The sequence below is a fragment of the Myotis yumanensis genome, unplaced genomic scaffold (assembly GCF_028538775.1).
Source record: "Myotis yumanensis isolate MYYU_CA2020_CCGP unplaced genomic scaffold, mMyoYum1.0.hap1 SCAF_8, whole genome shotgun sequence".
Lineage (NCBI taxonomy): Eukaryota > Metazoa > Chordata > Mammalia > Chiroptera > Vespertilionidae > Myotis > Myotis yumanensis.
Window position 1 is genome coordinate 34,467,231 of NW_027223759.1, and position 24,669 is coordinate 34,491,899.

A 24,669-nucleotide genomic window follows, 5' to 3' on the forward strand; every position below is an offset into this window, starting at 1 on the left:
AGCACAACTCCAGATTTCACTAAAAATCATTGAATCATACACTTAAGTAGGTCTGTTTTTTAGTGTGTAAATTGTACTCACCAAAGCTGTTGAAAAAGGAAAAATCTCCCCAGGTGATTGGCGTTGCAGCCAGGGTGGAGAATCCTGTCCTAGAGTGAGGCGTCCTCCGCCTGTGCCAGCCGTGTGGGGGCTGCTGCTGTGGCTCTGTCATCATCATGCCCTGGTCAGCACCTCCCTGCCCCCCTGGGTCCAGACCTCCTCTCTTCCCTTAGCACTAGAAGGTCTTCTCAAACATTTCACTTCCATTAGGTGCCCCCTCCCTCAAATCCTCTGGGCACATTTCACTGGGCTTTTGTAAAGCTGAGCGAGCAGAGCTCTCCTGACTGCAGATGGCATAGGCCCCCAGAGAAAGCGGGGTTCCTGTGGCCAGCATCTATCTCAAAAGAAGGGCCTCAAGGACCGTTTCTTGCAAATTCTTATCAATAAAAAGTTAAATAATAGTATAATAAAATATGTAAATAGAATTTGCCTTAAAAACATAGTTTAATTATATGGATAACACTTAAAGTTGTTAATATTAATGACTCATTTATAAAATGTCTGCTTTTCTGATACAATGAAATCTTGTGTGAACTGTTGGAGCAGAGCAAGGCCCTTGCCCCTCCCCATCAGAGGACCTAGTGTGGATGCCTCGGAATGCAGAGTGCTGTGGTCCTCCACACCCTGCTTTCTTTCGTCAGCACTCTGCTCTAGGGTAGGGCAATAGTGGGCTAGTCAGGAGGCCAAAACTGAAGATCACTGTGGTCGTTATGAGAGTTATGTTATTGAACTTCTCACGGGCTCTCCATGATGTTGTTTTGTTAAGTGCATATGTTTGAATGTACAACATAACACTGCCAAGAAGGGAGACTCCCAGGCTGCATTTCACCACAAAATCTGGTCCTTTTCCAGTCATGGCCAGAGGATGATTAGGGTTACTGCTCTCCCCACGCCCAGCTCCACTGATTGGCTATAACACCCTGGACTGTGTTCCTGGCTCCCCTGCCCCATTCCACTTTGTGGATGCAATTCCAAACCTCTGGACTCCCAAGCTGATATATTTCGTGGGTCACATGTCCCTACCCAGATTCTTAATCAGCTGAAGTCAAAGGCCTGTGGGTTTCCTAAATTTTTAGCCTGAGAACAGAACCACCCGCCAGTCTTCCCACTAATGCACTCAGCACTCAGCTTTGCAAACACGGTGGCCTCTGCCCTCCCCTCCCCTCCTCTTCTCATCCCTCCCCACATCACTTGAAGAAATCTTTATACCTGTAGCATTTATATTTTGACCACTCATTTGCTTTTTAGTTTTTTAAATCTGGTTTCCACCATTCCACTTGCCTTCCTGCTGTTTTGAATGCCCTCAGCTGGGTCCATCACACCCACTGGCCATGCCTTGGGCCTCATTCCCCTTGGACCAGTCTGTCCTCTCTTTAATGAATCACCACATTTCCCCATAGTTTTCCACCTGTTTCTTACTATTAACTTTCCCGGCTTCTTGTGCTCTGCTTTTTGCTGAGGTTTTTCTCACCAGTCTCCCCACTTTGTTGGTCTCATGACCTCAGGTGGCATCACTCTGCAGGGGCTCCTCGACCCTGACTTTGGTCATGCACCCAGATTTCGGCTTATTTCTCCCAGGGCTTCCCCAGCCCTATGCTCCATCTTGGACTCCTCTCGCCCCACACAGCTGGCAGCCCCTTCCATGCTCTGCCCTCAAGCACCCTGCCTCTCCCTGCCTCTGCCAGGCCCTTACTGCCTATCCAAGTGCTCAGCTCACAGGTCACCTGGCCTTCGCTGTGCCCTTCCTAAAGGCAAAGCTTAAGAACTTTGGTTCAGCCCTAACCGGTTTGGCTCAGTGGATAGAGCATCGGTCTGCGGACTGAAGGGCCCCAGGTTCGATTCCGGTCAAGGGCATGCACCTTGGTTACAGGCACATCCCCAGTAGGGGGTGTGCAAGAGGCAGCTGATTGATGTTTCTCTCTCATCAATGTTTCTAACTCTCTATCCCTCTCCCTTCCTCTCTGTAAAAAAACAATAAAATATATTTAAAAAAAAAAAAGAACTTTGGTTCAGAGATCTTCCTTGGCTGCTGATGCTGCAGAATACAGTTTAGAATTCTAAGCCGTGCTCTTGGGACCTCCACGATCCTGGCCTCCTTTCCCGTTGCTCTGGCTGCACCACACTGCTCTGGCTTCTGTGCCTGTCAGTGTTCTCTGCTTTTGCACATCACTAACTTACCTCCACCTCTACAGGACTAAATTCTTGTTCTTTGGAGCCCACTCAAAACCCTCCTCCTTCTTTTAGTCTCCACAGCTGGAGCGGATCCCAGAGCATTCTCTTATGCCTGAGGCAGAGATCACTTGCCTGCCCAGTTATTTCTGGGTGCCCCCCCAAGTCCAGCTGTGTAGTAGCAGGATGGCTGGGGGTTTGTACCTCTGTGCTGGCAGAGGGATGCTGGGCTTCAGTGCTATAGTGACTGATAGAACAGGCCCTGGAGGAGAGCACTGGGGCCAAGGAATGCGGCTCCAAGGGCATGGGCACGGACACAGGCGAGGCCCCAGCAGAGGAGTTCTCATTGAAAAGTGCAGCACACAGTAGGTGAGCCATCATGGGAAGGCAGGTCTGAGAAGTTGGAAGAGACACAGGTATATAAATAAATCAATTTTGAGGGAAGGAGCTTCTATATTTGGGGGGAACAAGGTTTTAGAAAACAGTCTGAGACTGTTTACCTAGAGGTAATTTCTGTGTTAATGTTATGGTTTTCATTTTGAAAGTAAACTCTCAAGGGCCCTTGGCTGTATTTGGTGGCATCCTACATGTCACTTTGTATATTTGAAAGCAACTTCATGGCTTAAAGCAGTGGTTCTCAACCTGTGGGTTGCAACCCCTTTGGGGGTCAAACGACCCTTTTACAGGGGTCGCCTAAATACATCCTGCATATCAGTTATTTACATTACGATTCAAAACAGTAGCAAAATTACAGTTATGAAGTAGCAACGAAAGTAATTTTATGGTTGGGGGTCACCACAACATGAGGAACTGTATTAAAGGGTCGTGGCATTAGGAAGGTTGAGAACCACTGGCTTAAAGTCTAAACTTAAGGCCAAGTGTAGGGTTTGGTTTGTTTAGTTTACTTATTTTTTCCTCAGTTCTGGCAGAAATTGTGAATTTAGAGCTGGTAATTTCATGTGGAATAATTGACTGATTGATATTAACAATAATCTCTTTGTTTCTACAGAGGTTGCAGAACTTGAAGCTAACTTACCTTGTAAGTATAGCTCCCCGTCCAACATTAATTCTGAAAAGTAATTGCATGAAGAAACTTGTGCATTTTAATAACCTGTATTTCATGTATGGTAGGAATATGCTTTAATTTTGTGCAGGCAGGGAACAGACCATTTTCAAGGCTCTGATAGGAGGAAATGAGTCTTTCTGACCGTAGCAGGCGGTGTCTCTCTCCTCAATGTAGCAGAGGTGCGTTTGGCTAGGTTTCCTATCTGCCCACATCGTCTTTGAGTGAAAAGGTCTATAAATCAATAATGCACAGCCCTAGTTTTGCTAGTGATCCTGATGCACCATTTTGGTCCAGAAAGTGCTCATTTATCTTTGTGCATGAGGTAGGATGGCTGTACTGGCTGATGTCACCAGGTCCCTGCCCCATGCTTGGTTCTCCCACTCAGACCGTGTGCAGCCCTCACTCCTGAGCAGGCCTGCTGTCCAGGCAGTGAACCTGTGATATGTGGCATCGTTCCTTTCTTAAGACCTTCAAAGTCTGAAAGCTTTGGCCATTTAAATATTTTTTTGAGTTAAAACTTTTTCTCGTCATACTTGGTTAAAAAATTGTTCTGATACTGAGGATGTGTGTGATGTGGGTGAAATATTTTACAAGTGGGTCTCCCAGTCTGGGCGAAGGTTACAGAGTGCCCATATGACTGGGGAGAGAGGGGGCCCATTTCCTAAAGCTGAAAGATAATCGTGGGGTACATCCTTCAGTAGTCATGAAATCAGTGTCTAAGGGTAAGTTCATATTGGTTTTTTTAAGTATTTTTAATATATAGTATTTATGGTTATAGTGGGCTGTGATATAAACTGTTTCTTATTGTGGGTCTTAAAAGTCATTGGATTGCTTGACCTCAAAGTTTTCTTTTAGTCAGAACTAGAAGGAAGTATCTTGGGATTCTATTAAAAGGTTATCTTTCTACCTACTAAAGTATTTATAAATGATTTGCTTTCAACTGTTCCAGGAAAACAAACAAACAAACAATCATGTATTTAGATAGGTTAGACAGAGCAAGATTGGCAAAATGTTGAAACTGGGTGAACTATTATACTAATAGTTCATTATACTATTCTCTTTTTTCCCTATTTTTTAATTTAAACCCTTACCTGGGAATCTTTTCATTTGTTTTTGTTTTATTTTTTGGTTAATTTTTTAGAGAGAGGGAGGGAGAGGGAGAAACATCAATCAGTTGCCTCTTACACACCCCCACCAAGGATTGAACCCACAACCTTTTTGGTGTACGGAGGCGACACTCCAACTGAGCCACAGGCTGGGGCTTTTTTCCTTTTTTTAAAAAAATATGTTTTGATATTTTTAGAGAGATAGGGGAAGGGAGAGAAACATTGATGTGAAAGAGAGGCATCTATTGGCTGCCTCTTTCATGCCCGCTACTGGGGGTTGAGCCCACAACTCAGGCATATGCCCTGACTGGGAATTGAACTGGTGACCTTGGTGCATGGGATGATGTTTAACCAACTGAGCCACACTGGCTGGGCCTTTTTTCCTATTCTTTTAAAATTTTGTATCTAAGGACATTTTTCTAATGAAAAAATGAAGTGGCCTTGGTGGTATTGGTCAGTTGTTAGGGCGTGAGCCCCTGCACCAAAGGGTCTCAAGTTTGATTCACAGTCAAGGGCATGTACCTGGGTTGCAGGTTTGGTCCCAGGCCCCAATCAGGGTGCGTGCAGGAGGCAATTGGTCAGTGTGTCTCTTTCACATCAATGTTTCTCTCTCTCCCCTTCCCATCCTCCCTTCCACTCTCTCTAAAAATCAGTGGGAAAAATATCTTCAGGTGAGGATTAACAACAACAAAAAGAAGTGATTTTCTTGTTTTCTCCTCCCATCATGTCTTCTCCCCCGCCCTGAACTTAAACATTTACACACATTTAGACATTTAATCAAGGACCACAACAACTTTCCACTTAAACACAGTTCATTTTGTCTTTGAATATGAATCTTACAGATTGCGGTTTTTAACCCATAGAGTTAAAAACCCATAGAGTGTAGCTTTAGCTTTACCTAAAAATTTGGATTAAAAATAATAAAACTTTATAATTGGCTTTCAAACCAATATTTTAACTAAATAGCTTAGGTTTAACTAAATATCTTAGCTCTTACAGCTAGAATGTCAGATTAAAAAGGCTACAAGCTAGTTCTGGCTGGTGTGGCTCATTTGGTGGAGCATCATCCCATACACCAAAAGGGTGGTGGGTTCGATTCCTGGTCAGGGCACGTGCAGGGGGCAGCTGATATCTCCCTCCCTCCCTCCCTCTCTCCCTCTCTCCCTCTCTCCCTCCCTCCTCCTCTTTAAAATCAAGTTAAAAAAAATGTTTAAAAGGCTATGTGCTATATCCCTCTTCTTTTTTCTTTTTCTCCCTACCCTCACCCCCAGTTACAGTGGGGAGATCTAAATTAGTTTATATAAATAAGCCACTTACTGTGGTAGGTGCGAATGACTGGTGCTAGTTGAGCAGACCAGAAATTTGACCTGGGTTCTTTTTCTGGTTTTCCTATGTTTAGTGAGCCTTTATCCATCCATGTGTTTTAATCTCCCTGAGGTATGGTTTCTTTTCTAAGTAAAGTAGCCTGATTCTTGAAATCAATGGAAAGATTTATATTGATAGTGACCATTTAAAGGAAAGAAAACATCTCAATTTAGAATTAAGTAGTAAAAGACAGTAGCAGGAAATCACATGGGAAAAATCACTGATTTGCCAGTTTAGCACATTGGTACAGTTATCAAACAAGCAAGGGGATCCAACACCGTTAACCTGGGTGTGTGTTTCGAGGTTGGCCTCATGGGAGCTGCCGCCAGCTCTCAGATCTTCCTGACGTGCTCTTTCTCTTGCAGGTACATGTAAAGTGCATTTTCCTGATCCAAACAAGCTTCATTGCTTTCAGCTAACTGTAAGCCCAGGTAATATTCTTATATACTTCTTAAACAGCAAATTTTAAAGGCTGCCCAAACCTATAATCTTTCGCTTGATTTGTCCTCTAACTTTCTGAGTTTATGACACTAGTGACCTTCCCATATGACAACAAGATGTATACTTTGTGGTCAGATAGAGCCTAGTGCTGTGAATCTGAGGCATTCGTTCCAGTAACTAGGGACAGACCAGGCCACAGTGAACAAGGACAGGTTGCTGATGTGTGGTGAGGAGTGTGCGCTCTGGAGTCTTCCCTGGGTTCAGATCCTGCTCTGTATGTAGCAGCTGTGGGACCATGAAATTACTTCCTGACCTCTCAGCCACAGCCCACCAGCACGGAGTGGGATGGAACGGCCCTATCTCCCAGGACGGTTGTGAGGATTACGCAGATAGCTGAGCGCAGTACAGGTGGACAGGGCGGATTGCCAGCTGTCCTCCTTGGGACTGATAAGTGTCTCAGCTCCGGGTGCCCGACTCCTCCCTGGTCACACTGGGCAACGTGAGGGAGGACAGTGCTTTTCGGTTCACAGTGCAGCTCCAAGGGTTCCAGGTTCCAGCACAGGCACCAGCATTACCTCAGGCAGTGGGCGTGGTGCCTATGGGAGGGAGGGAGGCAGGGAAGGGGAGGACCAAGGGAATTAACTAGAGGGAAGGGAATGTTGTGAAGAAAATGAGGGTGCTGTGTGTGGAGGATGGAGAGGGGATGAGAAACAGACTCAGGAGTTACTAGCTAATTTAAAAGTGAAAGAATGCAGAATTTCAGTAGGTAATTCAGATAATGACCCATAAATAAGCCCTGGAAATGTTTCCCTATAGGTAGGTAGGTAGGTAGGTAGGTAGGTGGGGGGGGTGGAAGGGGGGGAGCGGAGAGAGAGGAGAGAGTTTTCCTGTAATATATTTTTTATAATAATAGGAGAAATCCCATTTTCAAAATCTGCTTGAAAAGTTTTAAAAGTTTATTGAATCTATGTGGTGGTTCTATAAACTGCTCTGGGACATGAATGTAAATTAAGTCTGGTACCATTTCCACTAAGATGAGTGGCACTAGGATAGAGTTAAACCTGAATGGGCTGTTCCATATGCCTGACGCCCAGAGATAATCAGACTCAGGACTTCAAGCTGAAATGGCGAAAATGGTGACCACTCTTGGCCACCTTCATAAAACCCACTGTGTGTTCTGGTTTTAGTGAAGGGCACCGAGCACTTTGTGTTTCATGGTGACTCAGATCACCAGTGCAGGGTATTTTCAGAAATTGTCGTGGGGATGAAGACTGGTTCTCTGTTGAATAAGCAGTCTCAAGAGTTGTGTATTTGTAGTAAAAACATTGGCTGCCCTCTGCCTTTCTAGCCATTGTCTGTGGCTCTCAGGGATTCTGTGGCTGTGTCCTGCCCAAGAGTCCGCTTTGTGTCCTCAGCCACCTGTTGGACTTTGCCATGTTTATCACTATCTTACTGGAGTGGGTTTGTGTCAAGTCCAACCTCTGATTGTTTCTTTTTTGATTGCATTTCCTCCCCCCTAATTACATGGATGTTGTGATTATGTATATGACACTGTCTTTCATGTTCTTTCTGTTGTTCTTGCAAACAGAGCTCAATTGTTTGTTATAGTTTTGGTATTCTCTGTTGGATCAGATAAAAAAGGAACTTGTGTTTCTGTGCCTGTAACTGTGAGAATTTAGCATTTCTGTTTGACTTGTGCATGTCAGGGACACAGTTGTCGCCTGGAGCTGTGTGCCCAGCGTGCTCCTCACACACCGAGTCAAAGAGCCTGCGGCTCCTGCCCTTGGTTAAGAGAAGCAGGGCTGTCTGCCAGCCCTGAACACTGGCCCGATAGCCTGGTTTTTTAAAGACTTTCTGGAGTCGCACTCTTTTTAGCATTGAAAAAACGGGCAGAGATGTGCCTAAGAAGTAGAGTTTTCAGGATAGATGAAGCAGATGGTGTTGACACTGGATCATTTGCAGCCAGTAATCCTGGGGCCGAGTCTGAAAGCCCAGGAATGACTGTGCTATCTCAGCTCTGGGTGCTCAGGGTGGAGGAGCTGCTTCTGCATTTGAAGCTCAAAGCTCTTTGACTGGCTTCTGGCAACTTGATGACATTTCAGTTTTGGTGGTTTTTGGAGTGTCCCTCATGCTTGGAAATAAATGTGCTCTTCAGAGAAAACATGGAACTGAAATTTGGTGACAGAGGAAAAGAAATGAATTTAGGAGAAAACAAAGTCTTCACATGGACTCACAAAACAAAGCAAAACCCCAAACTCTGGCTCATCTCTCCCCCAGAGCCTCCTGTGAGGTTTGACACACTGGGCCCGCCAGGTCATAGTTGCCCAGCTGGTCTGTGGAGGTCCCTCAGCCTGCCCCACTGTGGTGTGGAGGCTTTTAGGCAGAGGGGGCTGTGGACATAATTATTATTTTAATTTTAGTTTTTCCTTTGTAACTACATTTACTGGGGTATGAAATTACAAACAAAATGTACTAATTTTTTAAAAATATTTTTTATTGATTTCAGAGAGGGAGAGAGAGATAGAAACATCAATGATGATGAGAGAGAATCATTGATTGGCTGCCTCCTGCATGCCCCCTACTGGGGATCGAGCCCGCAACCTGGGTATGTGCCCTTGACCAGAATTGAACCTGGGACCCTTCTGTCCGCAGGCTGATGCTCTACCGACTGAGCCAAACAGGCTAGGGCTAAAATGTACTAATTTGAATTGTACAGTTTAATGCATTTCAAAAAATGTATACCCCTTCGTAACCACAACATAGTAAAGATGTTTCTTTCCTCCACTCCTGAAGTTCCCTTCTGCTTCTTTGCAGTCATTTCCTCAGCCCCTACTGCCCACTCAAAAGTCCTTTCTGATTTCTAGTATCATGGATCAGTTTTGTCAGTTCTTACATTTCATATACATGAAATAAATGTGTACCTACTCATATATTAAGAGAATCTTATATATCCTATATACTTCGGCTTTTTGCAGGTAACATGTTTTTAAATTCATACATGTTTGGCGTGTCAATAGTTTGTTCCTCTTTTTTTTTTTTTTAATATATTTTATTGATTTTTTACAGAGAGAGGAAGGGAGAGAGATAGAGAGTTAGAAACATCGATGAGAGAGACATCGATCAGCTGCCTCCTGCACATCTCCTACAGAGGATGTGCCCACAACCCAGGTACATGCCCTTGACCGGAATCGAACCTGGGACCTTTCAGTCCGCAGGCCGACGCTCTATCCACTGAGCCAAACCGATTTTGGCAGTTTGTTCCTCTTTATTTATTATATGAATGTGCCATAATTGTTCCTTTTCCTGTTGGTGAACATTGGAATTCTTCCCAGCTTTGGATATTACGAATAAGACTGCTATTAACATTCTCTTACCATCCTTTGTATACTCATACGTTTCATTTCTCTTCATTTCCACTTAAGAATGAAATCTCTGGGCCTAGCCAGCATGGCTCAGTGGTTGAGCATCGATTGATGACCCAGGTCACAGTTCGATTCCCAGTCAGGCCATATGCCTGGGTTGAAGGCTTGATCCCCCAGTATGGGGCATACAGAAGGCAGGCAGTCAATGATTCTCATTCTCTCTCATCATTGATGTTTCTATCTATCTCTCTCCCTCTCCCTTTCTCTCTGAAATCGATAAAAAATATATATATATATATATTTTTAAAAAGAATGGAATATCTGAGTCATGGGAAAAATATATTTAATTTCTTAAGAAACTTTCTGAAGTGGTTGTGCCATATACCAAATAGCAATGTGTGACAATTTCCGACTCTCCTACTCTCTACAGTCCAACAAAAAGTGACATCTTAACGATATTGAGTCTTCCAATCCATGAGCATGCAGAACATCTGCATTTACTTAGGTCTTTTTTACTTTCTCTTGGCAGCATTTTGTAGTGTTAGTGTATATATAGGTCCTGCAAGCACTTCGTTATATATGTCACTAAGGATTCCATGTTTTTTGAAGTTGTTGTAAATGGTATTTTTAAAATTTCTATTTTACTTGTTATTAGTATATAAAAATGCAATTGATAATTTAATTTTTTTTATTGATTTCAGAGAAGGGAGAGAGAGAGAGATAGAAACATCAATGATGAGAGAGAATCATTTTCGGCTGCCTCCTGCACGCCCCTTCCTGGGGATGTGCTCTGACTGGAAATGGAACTGTGACCTTTGGTTCATAGGTTGACACTCCATCACTGAGCCACACCGGCCAAGTAATGCAGTTGATTTTTTAAAATATATTGTCATGTGTCTTGTTACCTTACTAAATTCATTTATTAAATTCTGGTAGCATTTTTTGTTGTTAATCCTTACCTGAGGATATTTTCCCATTGATTTTAGATAGAGAGGAAGGGAGGGAGGGAGATAGACAGAGAGAGACAGAAACATCGATGTGAGAGAGATACATCAATTGGTTCCTTCCCACAAATGCCCCGACGAGGGCTAGGGATTGAACCTGCAACCCAGGTAAGTGCCCTTGACTGGGAATTGAACCCGTGACCCTTCAATTCAAGCACCAATGTTCTAACCAGTGAAAAACACCAGCCAGGGCTGGGAAAGACCTTTTAAGCATAATACCAAATAAAGAAACCACAGAAAGACTGGTTTAAAAATGAAAGCTAGTTGGACAACAAAATCAAATGCAAGCAGCAGATATTAAATGTTTATTTTGTGTAAACAGCTGAGGGAAGCGATAAGATGTAGTATTGCTGATTTGTTCCTGGTGAGAAATAGTTTGGGGGAAGTTGAACCTTTGTTTTAAAGATGGGTTAATTTTGTCAAATTGTAGAGTTTAATTACTGTGGGGGCATGTCCAGGCTGGTGCACATTCGTGCCCGGCGCCCTCTGCTGGCGGCAGCTTGCAGTGTTTACACCTGGGAACTCGGCTCGCCTGCAGGTGGACTCTAGAAGAGGCAGAGTGGCTGGTGGCACAGTTAAAGGTATTGGCATAGTGCTGTGGGGTCTGCAGACCTGGGGAGTGGCATGGAGGTGCCACTGCAAACCTGGGCCTCCTGCATGCCCGCCCCCTAGCTGTTGACCAGGCACATTAGCGAGGCAGCAGTTCTGTCTGGTTCAAGGGTGTGTCCCCAGGGCTTGGAGCAGTGCCCTGCACAGGGTCTGTCCTAATAAACCTTTGTTAAGCAGCCAGGAGCCATGTGCCAGGCACTGGGGGTTCAGCAGTCACCACTAGTCCCTTACTCCATGGAACTGATGTTCTCGTGGGGAGACCAGCAGCAAACAGGTGACCTCACAGCTTAAATAAGGTGTTGCCTGTCATGAGATGTGTTGAGGGGACATGCTGGGTGCTGCAGTGCAGAATAGGTGGGCCCAGGTGAGAGCGGGCTGCCTAGGTCAGGGTTCTGGAGACTGAAGAAGAGGAGCCAGTCTTCAGAAGGAGGAGGGCGTCGGGCCAGGGAGGAGCCAACAGCAGGCAGGCATAGTAGAGCGGTGTCTGAGCCAGGTCGGGCAGGATCTGGTGGCCTGACGAAGGACCCTGAGTCCTCTTGTGAACTCTTACTCCTCTGTGTTTGCCATATCCTAACATGGTGTTTGCTTTTGTTTCCTTTTTCTTTTTTTTTAATTTAAAGAATTTTTTGTTTTGTTTTGTGTTTTTTTGATAGATGAGGGTTACTACCAGGGTGGAAAATTTCAGTTTGAAACAGAAGTTCCTGATGCATACAACATGGTGGTGAGTAGCCTGTGCCTGAGCCCCCGTTCCCCCTTCACGTGGCTGGGTGGCCGTCACAGGGGCCAGCACTCCCCAGACTGTGTCCCCTGTTACCCACCCAGTCCTGGGACTGAGCATGAAATCCCTGATGTTTTGTGGTTAGTGTCACTCAGCAGCAGTATCTGGAGTCCTAGTAGAGAGAGCCTTTTGTGAACAAGTGCTTGTGAGGACTGCTGGGCAGTCTGCAATGGGAGCAGCCCCGCCCCTCCAGGGACCTTATGCCAATTGGCAGCTTCACCGTTAGTGCTTGGATATTCCCTTTTCCTAAACTCATCGAGATGGCATATTTTCATTATTTTTTTCCTTTTTGCCATTTTGGGAGGAAATAAATGTTTTTTAATTGTCATTTGAACTTTCATTTATTAAGTAGGATGTTAAATACTTTTTCTCCTTATTAACTATTCATGTTTTTTATGAGCTGTTTTGTGCTTAGCCTTTGTTCTGTTGGAAAATAGTATGCGAAACTATTTTTAGTTTTCTTAGCTGTGCTGTAAATATTTTCCTTGTTTTTTCCTGTCTCCTGTTGTTGTTCTGTAAAAGTTTGTTTTTTGTCTCATCACTGCGGTCAAGTCTACTTTTCCTTCATGAGCTTTTCATGTTAGGAGATGCTTTAAAGAGGCCTACACCCCAATAGCTCATCTCCGCTTCCTCCAGTGCTCTGTGGCTCCACCTGTGTGTTTCCTGCATCGGGACGGAGCTCTCACTGTGTTCTAACACTTAGCTGCTTGTCCACTGAAGAATCCCTCTCCCTGCACTGGCTGTCATTATTACACTCTTCGCCCTGCGATGAATGGATGCAGTGCCAGCCACTGGGGTGGGCGGTGGAACTAGCTATTTCCTGTTTATCTCATTTTGAGGGTGGCAGGGTCTACAAACACAGTTCTGTTTGGAAAGTGTGTCTGAATCTGGGTCCACGGTTCTCATGCAGAGGTTTCAGTTAAGAGGGCCATTGACAAGGGAGGTGTCTGTGGAAGGTGTGAAGGGACAAGGAGAAAAGGGTGCAGATGCAGACAGATATTTAAAGACATGAAGTTGGGCGGGGGGGAAAAAAAGGACACATATGTAATACCCTTTGTAATGCTTTAAGCAATAAAAAATAAATAAATAAAATAAAGACATGAAGTTAACACTAGGTGGGGTGACCATGTGCAGGCCAGGACTCCATGAAAGGGAGGGAGGGAGGGAGGGAGGGAGGGAGGGAGGGAGGGAGCGAGCGAGCTAGCTCGGTTCCTTCAGGTACCACGCCGGCCAGTGATTGAGTCTGCTCACTGTGTTAACTATAGTCAGGTACCCACTAGTTAACTATATTGTTACTCAGTTGCCCATTAGAGTTACACAGCCTGGCCTCCCTGCTTCAGCCTGCAGGTCTCGCTGGAGTGCAGGCTGTCCTAGCATCTCCCTGTCAAATGCACTCTCATTCATTTGCCGAAAAGCAGATGAGCATATTAAACTTACTCTGGACCTAAATCTGTAATCCTCAGACATCTATATTTGTATAGTTGGATGAATCATTTTTTAGAGTCCCGTGATGTCTTGGTTTTTTGAAATCAGGAAGTAAATTCATGATGGTGCTGAGAGAGTATGTTTTTTAATATTTTTAAATTGATTTTTAGAGAGAGGAAGGGAAAGGGAGAGAGAAACATGCTGTGAGAGTGAAACATCAATCGGCTGCCTCCTGCACAGCCCCTATTGGGGATTGAACCCGCAACCTGGGCATGTGCCATGACCAGGAATCGAACTGTGACCTCCTGGTTCAACCCCTGAGCCACACTGGCCAGGCTGCTTTTATAGTTTTAAAAGAACAACTTTATTCAACACACCACATCATAAACAATGTTGGACGCCTTATTTCACAGTACTCGTTTCATTCTCCCTGCTGTGAGTGTAAATGGACCAAACTTCCATCTAGGAAGATGGCAGTGGCATCTTCAGGAACACACACAGGGAATGGCACCACTTCAGGAGCAGTAACTTTCAGCCAGAGCTCAGCAGCTCCTGAGAAATCTGTGGGGTCCTGTTGGCATTGGGCAGGAGCATTGCAGACACCCCCTGGAGTGCACGTGGGCTCCTCCTCACAGCGGGACCAGTCACCATCAGGCCTCGGGGCTTGTAGAGGGTTCTGTTGGGGGCACGTCAGGCTTTACCAGCAAGACCAGCACATGTGGGTGCAGGGTGACAACACAGTCCCGCATGGGTGATGTGAGCCAGTATCGAGGTTGAATGCCTAGTAAAAGGAGGAGAACGAGGGACTGGGTGGGCACGTGGTGAGGCTGTGGTCTGTGACGTGCTTGGAGGGCCTGTGACCTCTCTCTCTGCATTGCAGCCACCCAAAGTGAGATGCTTGACCAGGATCTGGCACCCCAACATCACAGAGACGGGCGAGATATGTCTGAGGTGAGCCCTCTTCTTCCTGTCTTCCACATTTCTGAGCACTGTGTGTGAGCCTTGGATTTCTAGAGGGAAGATTTTGAAGCTGGGCCAGATTGGGAGGGTTGGGAGACCTCCCTGGGGCTTTGGGCTGCACTCACACCTGGCTGCTGCCTCCAGACCTGAGGCCTCCTATGCCCTTTGCTGGCCAAGGCTGTGCAGTGTCATGCAGCCGCCCTCCGGGAGCCTTTACCCTTTTCCTGTCCTGTTTTAATGAGGCCACATTCCCTCCACGTGGCTGATTTTAGCTAAGGGAAAAATGCCATTCATGAAATCCAGGAAGAAAATCTCCTTTCACTGCTGCTCTAGTAAACACTGGTCACCTTTGAAAGGCAGTGTGCAGCCTGTGACTGCTCCAGCTGCTCAGACAGCGGATTCCTCTTCCTTTCTTACAGGTGCAGTTAGCACCCATTTCCCACTTTATATGTGGTGCTCCTCTCCATGTCAGCCTTATTTTTTATAGTTAAGAGTACATTTTATAAGAGCGTACCTGTTTAGAAGGCATCTTCCCTCTGAAGTGTCTGCCCAGTAAGTATTGAAACTTTCAGTTTCAGGTGATAAGTGGCGTCCAGCTTTCTCCCCAGGCTCTCACCTGTGCTCACGTCCCCTTCCTTGCTCAGAACTAGATCTGAGGAATTCCTCTTGTCACTTTTGCTGTCTTCTGAGAAATCAAATTATTAGCAGAGTATGACAGGAATTTAGCAGATGCTAGCCTGCTACAAAAGCCAGAAACATTGATAAGTTAAGATTAAAAATACAAAAACAAAATCCAAAGCGAAGAGCAGCTGATTACATTGTTTGTGAAAGTCCTTACCAGTCAGTATGAAAAAGGTGGACACCCCACTCTGGCCAGCTGTCCCAGTTGGTTGGAGCATCATTCCTGCACCAAAACGTTATGGGCCTGACTCCTGGTCAAGGCACATACGTAGGGCTTCGGGTTTGATCCCTGGTCGAGGTGTGTACAGGAAGCAGCCGATCGATAATTCTCTCTCACATTGATCTCTCTCTCTAAAATCAATAAAAATATATCCTCAGGTGAGGATTTAAATAAATGTTGAAAAAGAAAAAGGTGGACATGCCCATGGGGACAGTAGGCATCAGCTGCAAACTAGTGGTGGCACAGGAGGGAAGCAGGGCAGGAAGCCCTGAGGGTGCTCCGTCTCCTTGGAGCTGTTAGGTTCTAGTCAAGCAGCAGTGTGATATAATTCAGCAATGCCAAACTAATTTTCACCAAAAGGAACCTTGGTAATAAATTTTCAAAATATGGAAAGTTCATTTTTGTGAGGATGTGCTGACCACTCTGCTTTGTCTGTTCCAGTTTACTGAGGGAACATTCGATCGATGGCACTGGCTGGGCTCCCACGAGGACATTAAAGGTAGGTACCTTTGACCACAGCCCTGCCCGGTGACCTCTCCCTCAGTAACCAGCCACCTGTAAGAACAGCCATGTCCTCTCTGTCCTGTGCACACAGGAGGCCAGGTGCACCCTGCCCCTCCTCTCCCCACCACCCACTACCACCTGGGGCTGCTCAGGCAAGCACTCGCCCTTCAGTTCCTCTGTCCCCGTTCTCTGCGATGCAGGGGCATGTCAGGTCATCTGCTCTGCCTTTGCCCTTTACCATCTTCATATAATATATAATTGTTGTTTTTTCTTTCTATTCCTCTATCCCCTACCCTAGTCTTCTATAGTTGTCTCACCCTTAAAGGTGAGGAGAGTTGCCAGGAGTTGGTAGAAGGGGAGGAAAAGAAAGGGGAGGTGTGACTTCTGTGTGTCCCTTCTGAGCTACCTCGAGGTACACTGCACAGAGGAGGGGCGGCAGGACAGCGGCCGGGTCTGCTTTGGGGAGGGCTGTGGAGAGGGGAGCTACGGGGACTAAATAAATGGCCCACTTGCTTCTACACCATAGGCTTGAGTTGCTTTCAGGGCCAATGTCTCGGTGCCTACGTGAGCCACCAACTGTAGCCTCCCCTTAAGGCGTTTCTGCAGTGGTGCCCATAGGACACCTAGGGCTTCTTCCTGTGGCCTGTTCACTCTGTCAGAAGTTGTCAGGCGTGGGCCAGTGTTCACTTGCTAGTGAACAGCTACCTGACTATCACCATCATTTTTGACTAATGAAACGGTTCCGAACCATTGTCACCTTTGCCCTGTCTGTGTTGGGTCACCACTGCCCAGGAGAGCACCTGCCCCATGCTGGTTCGGGCAGCTTGGTTCCCAGCTGCACTTTACCCCAGACTCAGCACAAAGCCATGGCCATGCCATCTTCCCCGGTGACTCCTCCTCTGAGGCCGACAGTCTTAGCCGGGCAACGTGAAAGGGCTGTGGGTGTCAAACCAGCCTGTTTTCGAGGCCCTGAGAGCTGGCTGTACACTGCACATGCTGCCCCCTCTCAAAAGCAGTGTTTTCCCCACATGGCACCTTTGGCTTAGTCGTGCATGGGTGATAAAAGTTGCACCAACTAAAACTACTTCTAAGTTTGGGCCAGATGCACAGAGATGCTGCTGGGCGTGTCCCTCAGGTCAAAAGGGTGACGCTGAGCAGGATAGGACAGTCCTGGGCCCTGCCCTTTACAGGTGCCAGGCTTCTCTTCCCACAATGCTTCGCAGACTAACTTTTAGGCCCCACCTTCTAAAATAATGCGCAGAAACCTGACTGAATCCATCATATACTGACTGAGTGGTTGGTCTCTCAGAGACCCTCCTCATTCCTGTTCCTCGGCTCTCAGAAGAGGATAGTAGACACATTGCAGTGTCACCGCTCTCAGAGGACACAGAACCAGAGACACGTGTGGGTCAGAGTGGCCCGGCAGGCGACTGCACCTGACCACACCTCCTGGTAGACAGCTGCAGGATGGTGTGCAGACCACTCTGTGGCCAGAAGGGACTAGCAGGTGTTGTGGATCACCAAGTAGGCACTTTGGGGGAAGGATACAGGGAAGGCATTTGGGGCCCTGTCCCAGAGTCGGGACAATCAGACTTCCTGTGGTCATGACCGTGGCTCCTCATGAGGTGTGGTCTCTGCTGCCACGAGCAGCCTGGCCTGGCCTCTCACCACACCCTGGGCGTGCCCTGCCCTCTTGGGACTTAGTTTCTGTACAGGCAGTCCCTCGACTTGGCAGGTGCTCCCTCCTGCCATCTCTCTTCCTGGCAGTGTCCCACGCCCTCTCCTGGATGAGTTCGCTGTGGGAACACGCCTGTGGAAGCTCCGTCAACACACCGTCTGTCTGACCCCTCCACCAGCCTGAGAGCTGGTGTTCACCCCAGCTCTGGCCCCAGGCCTGGCTCACCAGAAGGATGGATGGACGGATGAAGGAGTGGGTGTGGATAGACGAGAGACAGCAGAGAGGGCAATTAAAATACTAGCAGAGTATCAGATGAGAATGAGAGTAGGCCTGAAACAGACAAGCCCCTTGAGCTGGTGAAAGGACGTCCAGGAAAGAGTCTGATTGAGTCGCCCATCACAAGTCAGTCTAGAGAGAAAGTGGGTTTCTGTCATATTTTAATTAAAATCTCTGATCTTTGAATTTAAAAAAAAATGTCTCCCTTGATTTTTGAAGTAACTAGAGCAAAATTATTAAGACTCAGTGGGATGGTGGGTGATCTGGTCCCCAAGAGGCAACAGATACCAAAACAGCAGAATTTATCTTAAAGGTGGCTGGACTCTGCTGGGGAGTGACAGGTGAGCATACTGTGAGGTCAGGGTGTCCTGGGCAGAAGCTGCCTAAGGGCTGTTACCACCCAGGATTGGACTCGTTGTCGCGGGAAGGCAGTTTCTGTTCTCTGAGTTTTCACTCACTGCCTGTAGCTGCTCACCTCTGAATTTCCCAGAGTCTGTGGTTATAATGAGAAAAGTTGTTTTAATTTTCTGGCTTGGGAAAAACAAAGCCTGCAAAGATGAATTCTGATATGGTCCCGTACATATTTCTTATGGGTTTGAAAGACTGCACAGGAGCCTGAAACTTGTTTTCTTTTTTCCTCATTCCAGGATGTTGTTTGGGGATTAAACTCTTTGTTTACTGTAAGTATATTGACCAAAATCCCAAGCTTCTCTGGTTCCCCTGACTGCTGTTGTGAGCCCATAAGAATAACACTGGGATTAAAGACAGCACCATGTCCATACTGTCTCACTTTTGTGAGACTGGCCCCGAGGGGGTTTGCAGTGACATGTGGGAGGTGACTGGGGGCAGAGCGCCCCCACTCCCCAGGCCAGGTCAATGGCTTCAGTCTCCTCACGTGGGGGTGGGTCCTCTGGCAGCACCTGGCAGCCCCGCTCCGTCTGCTCTCACAGCAGCCCAGCCCATAGCCCTGTTCACTCCCACCTGTCCTGGTTTGAGTGAAGGAGGATGTGCTCACCCATCTTGAGGCTTTTCATAAACCCAGAAACTTTGAGTCGTTCTCGTATTAGTGACGAGCTGCCAACAGGGTTCACTGTCTTTAGAAAACAGCTCATCATGGCAGGGCTGTAGGGCAGGAAGAGGCATGGGAAAAAGCTAATACGGGCACAGCTGAAAGCTGGAGTTTGGATTTTTATATATTATGTTTTCCTTGGGGTTTTTAATCAAAAAAGAGCTTTGAAAGAAAGAAAAAAGCTCTGCTACTGTTGGTAAAACCTAAGGTCCCTGCATGAAAATGAGGCTGTCCAGGACAGCCCACGAGACTGTGGCTGTTGGAGGGACAGCTTCCTGGCTCATAGTGGATGTGCCTACAGAGTCACCCTGGGGTGGGACTGCTGTCCTCAACCTGTCATCAGAGGCCACAAGCTTCTTGTTCTTGATTCTTGATTCAGCAAAATAAAAAACAAACAAAGCCTCAAAATTAGACTCCAAGCCCCCATCTTCCTTGCCTTCTGATCTGATGTCACTTGGCAACACCTGGAACACAAGCAACCAGCGCTTGCTGATTTCAGGACCTCCCTTAGTCTCCATGGGAAGGTGATACCAAGGGGAACGAGCATCTGGGCAATTTTCTGCTGGGCCCAGTCGTTTTGCTGTGATTCTGTTTTTGACTTTCATGTAAGTGAATGAAGTGTTACTTCTGGAGCAGCAGGGCCTGAGCATGGTTGAAACTCTGCCTGGCGGCCAGGCCTCTTTGTCACAGCCAGAGAGCACACCGGCCCACGCTCATTGTATCCTCCACGAAACCCATCCTGCTTCGTACAGGTGCCTTGGCCCTGAATCGGAAATGATTGTGACCAGCAACTCGCTGCAAGGGAATTAAGGGGAGGAAATAGTGATGGCTCTTTGGAGTTTTTTTTTTCTCTTAAAGAAGTCTGGTGTAATCTTCATCCCTCCAAGTGCTCCAAACCTCCCAAATTCTAAAGAGCCAATCCAGATTGCTAATTAAATCAGTAATGGTTATTCCAACCAGTATAGTCATTTTAGGTCAAAGGTGAGGTAAAGAAGATAAGGAATTCTGTGTGTTTGGTGTGGTCTTTGTACACACTGGGTGTCTTGTCTGATATGTACTTTATGTTTTTACCTGTTTCCAGGACTTGGAGTTTAATTTCCCAACCGTAAATGACCATAGAGACTTACAGTTTTTCTTTGTTATATTTTCTTTGTCATACCCATATTTATTTTCAAATCAGGGATACAGTCCACAAATTTAGCACTTGCCCTAGGAGGAATATGGTTGTCTACGATGGTCCTTCTGTGGCTTTGGAAAGTGGGGACTCATTATAAAACAAACTTTACTGTCCGGGTAGAGGAGGAACACTCAGTATAAAGCTCAGACGTGGCCCATCTGAAATCCCTGGTGTTGCTTGAGGGTGGGGGAGTAGCCCTCCCAGGGCTTTCCTAAGGTAGAAGGGGGCTGGTGCCCCCACACCCTCCGCGGCCTAAGGCACTGTCCTGCACTCAGCTGGGTTCCAGGCTGGGAGTGATGCTTGTGAAGGTGAGTTAGGAGATGAAAGGAAACTACAGTTAAGGCCAAGTAGAAACCACAGACTTACAAAGGCAAAGTTGTTAATCACAAAATGAAGGGGGGATTCATTTTGAAAGAAAAAAGAGAATAATGGGACTTTAATTTGGAAAGCTCATAATGACTGGTTTTTCATTCTCCAGTTACCAATAGCATTAGAAATTAATGTGATGGCTGTTGCCCCCATTTCCACCACATTTTGGACAGTTACATATAAACATGATCCCCCCTTCAGCTGTTCATCACCATGTTGAACAAAGTACAAGGTGAGTGCTCCATTTGAGAGGAGCTTCATGGCGGACTCCTCTGCTCCCTGGGGCTTCATTCTCCAGTTTGCTGGTCGGTTTCAGTTGCCTAGTGCTTAACATGGAGACGTGTCACAGTGGAGTAACAGAATCTATCTTTACTTGTGTTTCTATCTTTAAGGATCTTCTGAACTTCGATGACCCACTGAATATCGAGGCTGCAGAGCATCACCTGAGGGACAAGGTAGGCTGGGGACAGGAGGTCCTGGCTGGTGTGTTTGGCAAAGAGATAACTATGTCTCTGGACTAGATAGGCGCAAAGTTGAGAATGGTGGGATCCAGGACTGGAACTTAAAGCAATTTATAATGACGTATCACAGTGCATGTGAGTGGTTTCAGTAAAGCGTTTCACCAAGGTCAGATGTGTTTTATTGGGAGAGAATTCGTAGTAGAATCTGGTATACTGTTCCTTTACCTTTAGCAACATCGGAATATAGAAGGGACCGTGGGTGGCGTGATGCCCTCAGTGCCCTCTGGGCCCCCAGCAGCCTCCTCACCTTCCACACCTTTCCCAGAGCTCTGTGACTGTATAATGAATGGGGTCACATTCATTACTCCAGTCTCAGTCCCTTTTCTTTAACTTTTTCCCTCCAAGTCAATGCATGAAGTGTCACTCATCTACTTTCAGAACCGTTCAGTGTCTCATAAGCAGCTCTACATACTTATTCAGCCGTTCTCTTACTGGTGGGACTTGGTTTTTCCCACTGTTTTTTTTTTTTTAAACATCTCTTTTTTTTTTTTTTTTTAAATATATTTTATTGATTTTTTACAGAGAGGAAGGGAGAGAGATAGAGAGCCAGAAACATCGATGAGAGAGAAACATCGATCAGCTGCCTCCTGCACACCTCCCACTGGGGAGGTGCCCGCAACCCAGGTACATGCCCTTGACCGGAATCGAACCCGGGACCCCCCAGTCCGCAAGCCGACGCTCTATCCACTGAGCCAAACCGGTTTCGGCTTCCCACTGGTTTTTTTCCCCAACTACAGCAATAATGTAGTAAATACCCTTGTACACACATCCTTACAAAGCATGTGGACAGGGTCTGGGAGCCGGCCTGTGTGACTGGGAGGAGGCTGGCAGCTTGTTCAGCCTCTCAGGGGCCACGCCGATTCCTTGGAGTGCCCAGCATGTGTTCCATGCAGACTCAGGAAACTAGCGATAGGCACTTCAGGGAGCAGTGGGTTCTACAGTGGAACTGAAGGGTCAGGCAGAGGAGCGTGGTTTGGCAGGCGACCTGAGGAGGAGGCTGGGGCAGCACAGGTCTTCAGGACAGGTGCAGGGTGGGAGATGGCTCTGCCCCTGCCCACCTCTGGGTCACCCTGGCTGGGTGTTGCCTGGCAACGCCTCAGTTAGTCCACTGCTGACTAGCCTAGCAGGCTGCTCCTGGGCCCAGAGCCTTTCAGGAGGCTTCGTTTATGTTGTACTCACTCCGCTTGTCACTGCTGCTGACAGGGACCCATCAGCGTGTGATTATTCCAGCCCTTGTGGACTCAACCTTGTCAAAGGAAGACAGTGGTAATAGCAGGGCGCACTCTTGTGGAGCTGTGATAAGCTCATACAGATGGCTCTCGTTCTGTCTTTCTTGGAAGGCTGCTTCCTATTCTTTGTATGATATAAGGTCAGGTTTGCAATTAATAAACTTCTCCCCAGTCAGATGGTCCTAAAATCGGCCAAACAGTGATGCCTCCACTTGAACTCTTAGATGTGCCCAGACCGACCTGCATCCTGATGTCGAGTCACGATCATCGTGTCTCTGCTCACTTTCTCTTGTAGTCATTGTTCATCCCAAGATTGACCGCTTGAGTACCAGATGAGGTGCTCGATGCTCAGGGGGATCAGTGGATAGACAGTCTCTGTCCCCGTGCAGCGTGCATTCTAGTGGGAGGAGGCAGAGCAGAGATAAGCCATCAACATGGAAGGTGGGGCTGGGGGCCAAGAGTGTGGGGGTGGGGGATGATGGGTGTTGCACTTTATGGAGGATGTTCAGGGAAGACCTTTCTGATAAGGTGTGACTATAGATGTGATGTGAGCCAGGTGGATCTCAGGAAAGTTTTCCAGAGACTGACAGCCAGTGCAAAGGCCTCAAGGTGGGAATGTGCTCCAGGTGTTCAGGGCAGAGCACAGGGGCCACATTACTTGAGTAGGAGGGCAGTGGTGAATCGACAGTATCAGCAACCCTGAGTGGCCCTCCCAGGTGTCAGGCATTGTCCCACACTCTTCCCAGAGTACATTTGTTCTCCTGACAACTGCAGGAGGGAGGGCCTCTTGTTAGCCCTTATTCTCTAAGAGACTCACCAGGAAGGGGCAGAGCCCCAGATTTGAACACAGGGGGTCTGGTTGCAGGGCCCACAGAGGGACAAGGAGATGTGGGAGGTATAGAGGCCTGAGCACACAGGGTCTTCTGAAGGTGTGGACTTTGTCCTGGGTGAGACGATGAGAGCAAAAGGGATTAGGATTAAGCAGAGGCACCTTTGAGTGGAGGGTGCCTAGGGGCCTTCACTTCACATCCAGTGAGCTTGGGCTGTGGTTCCTTAGGAGCTGGGAGTATTGTTGGCTTCTGGGCACTGTGGTAGTGACCTGGTGAGAGTTTGCTAGGGGCTGTGGAGCCTCTGAGTGCAGCACCATCCGTGGACAAGTGCGGGTGTCCTGACTTTGACCATATGGGCCTCACTCTCCCCATCTGCAAAATGAAAGGTCTTGGGATCCCTTCTGCTCCAGCTGCTGTTTGTACTCTCTGCCCCCCGTGCCCCTGGCACAGTGTCTTGCACATAGTGGGCACCCACAGGGGAACCAGCCCCACAGGCTCGGTGGCTCCGACTTGTCCCTGGGTTGTCACTCCCCCTCACTAACTTGCTCTTCTCGAATTCCACAGGAGGACTTCCGGAACAAAGTGGAAGACTACATTAAGCGGTACGCCAGATGATAGGAGGGGTGCCTGCAGCGCGGACTGTGCTAGAGGGTCGTCTTCAGCTCTCGAGGGGGCCTCCATCCCAGTCCTCGCGCTCCCGCAGACCCACTGGCTCTGCTGGGTCCTGTGACATGTCCTGCGGAGGAACCTCTTCATGACTGCCCATTGTAGACAGAGTTCCGCATAAATACAGCAAGAAAATGAGTTTGGGCTCTAAAGAGTTGTCTGCTTACCTTAACATGTTTACTTTGTGAACCTGTACTGTATAGGCTGAGGAAATGCTTGAGAAGTTGTAATGAACTCAGAATTGGAGCTTGCTTCTTACCTTCCCCCAAATCACTTCCCTGCACAGCAATGCCAATGACCTGCCAAGAACTGGCAGGTGGGCGGTCCCAAGCCCGCTGCAAACTGTGATTGGATGCGCAGTCTCTTATCTCCTCCCACGAATGTCAGCCCTGCCTCAGTGTCTGAGGCTTCCCAGAATGCAGTCATTCACTGTAGATCTCTTACTGAAATGCGTATTTTATTTAATGTAAGTATATTTTGGAACAGATTTGTAATTTGTACAATTTAATGCTTTAATTATTTTTTTCTATTCTCCTTTAGTTTGTATTTTCATTGTATAGAGCAGACAGATGTTGGGTCAAGCAATTATTGAAGAGAAATACAAAGAAAATATGAAAGACATCATTCATTCTGTCCAAATGCAACGAGAATTTGGGTCTTAAAAACCAGCTCTTGCTTTCAGGTCTGGGTGGGGCAAAGAAGTTTAGAACCCTGTGAGGCTGGAGCTCGATGATTTGGAAAAAAAAAAAAAAAGGCAGGGAGCCCTTTGTCACATTTGGCCCGGAGGAACTGGCTGGAGTGGGGCTGGGTGTTTCTGAGGGTCATGTGCTTAGGAACTAGTGTGCAAGGATCAATAGCTGCTTATCAGAGACCCAGACCCTTGCTCCTGAGGGACAGGAGAAACCTCGGGAAGCAGCCAAACAATGTCTGATGCCACTGAGACTACACCTGTGGCCTCTGAATCTGCTGTGGTTCCAGGCCCCAGTGGAGGTGGTCTCCTGGGCAGTGGAGAGCAGGAATCGGAACAGCATACAGCCATGCTCGGTCAGGTCTGCACACTTCAGA

The 24,669-nt window shown here is 47.1% G+C and overlaps 1 protein-coding gene across 2 annotated transcripts in view; it reads left to right on the plus strand.

Moving 5' to 3' along the window:
• UBE2F (ubiquitin conjugating enzyme E2 F (putative)) overlaps window positions 1-24,248 on the plus strand; it is a 33,075-nt gene extending 8,827 nt beyond the window's left edge. The window contains exons 3-10 of one of the 2 annotated variants that reach the window (XM_070422509.1): window positions 3,278-3,307; window positions 6,171-6,236; window positions 11,875-11,942; window positions 14,305-14,375; window positions 15,727-15,784; window positions 18,391-18,423; window positions 20,751-20,813; window positions 23,503-24,248. In XM_070422509.1, the coding sequence (XP_070278610.1) occupies window positions 3,278-3,307; window positions 6,171-6,236; window positions 11,875-11,942; window positions 14,305-14,375; window positions 15,727-15,784; window positions 18,391-18,423; window positions 20,751-20,813; window positions 23,503-23,553 (440 nt within the window). In that variant the 3' untranslated portion in view covers window positions 23,554-24,248. The remainder of the gene's footprint in view (window positions 1-3,277; window positions 3,308-6,170; window positions 6,237-11,874; window positions 11,943-14,304; window positions 14,376-15,726; window positions 15,785-18,390; window positions 18,424-20,750; window positions 20,814-23,502) is intronic. The other variant, XM_070422508.1, reaches the window with a different exon arrangement.
• Window positions 24,249-24,669: the final 421 nt, after the last annotated feature.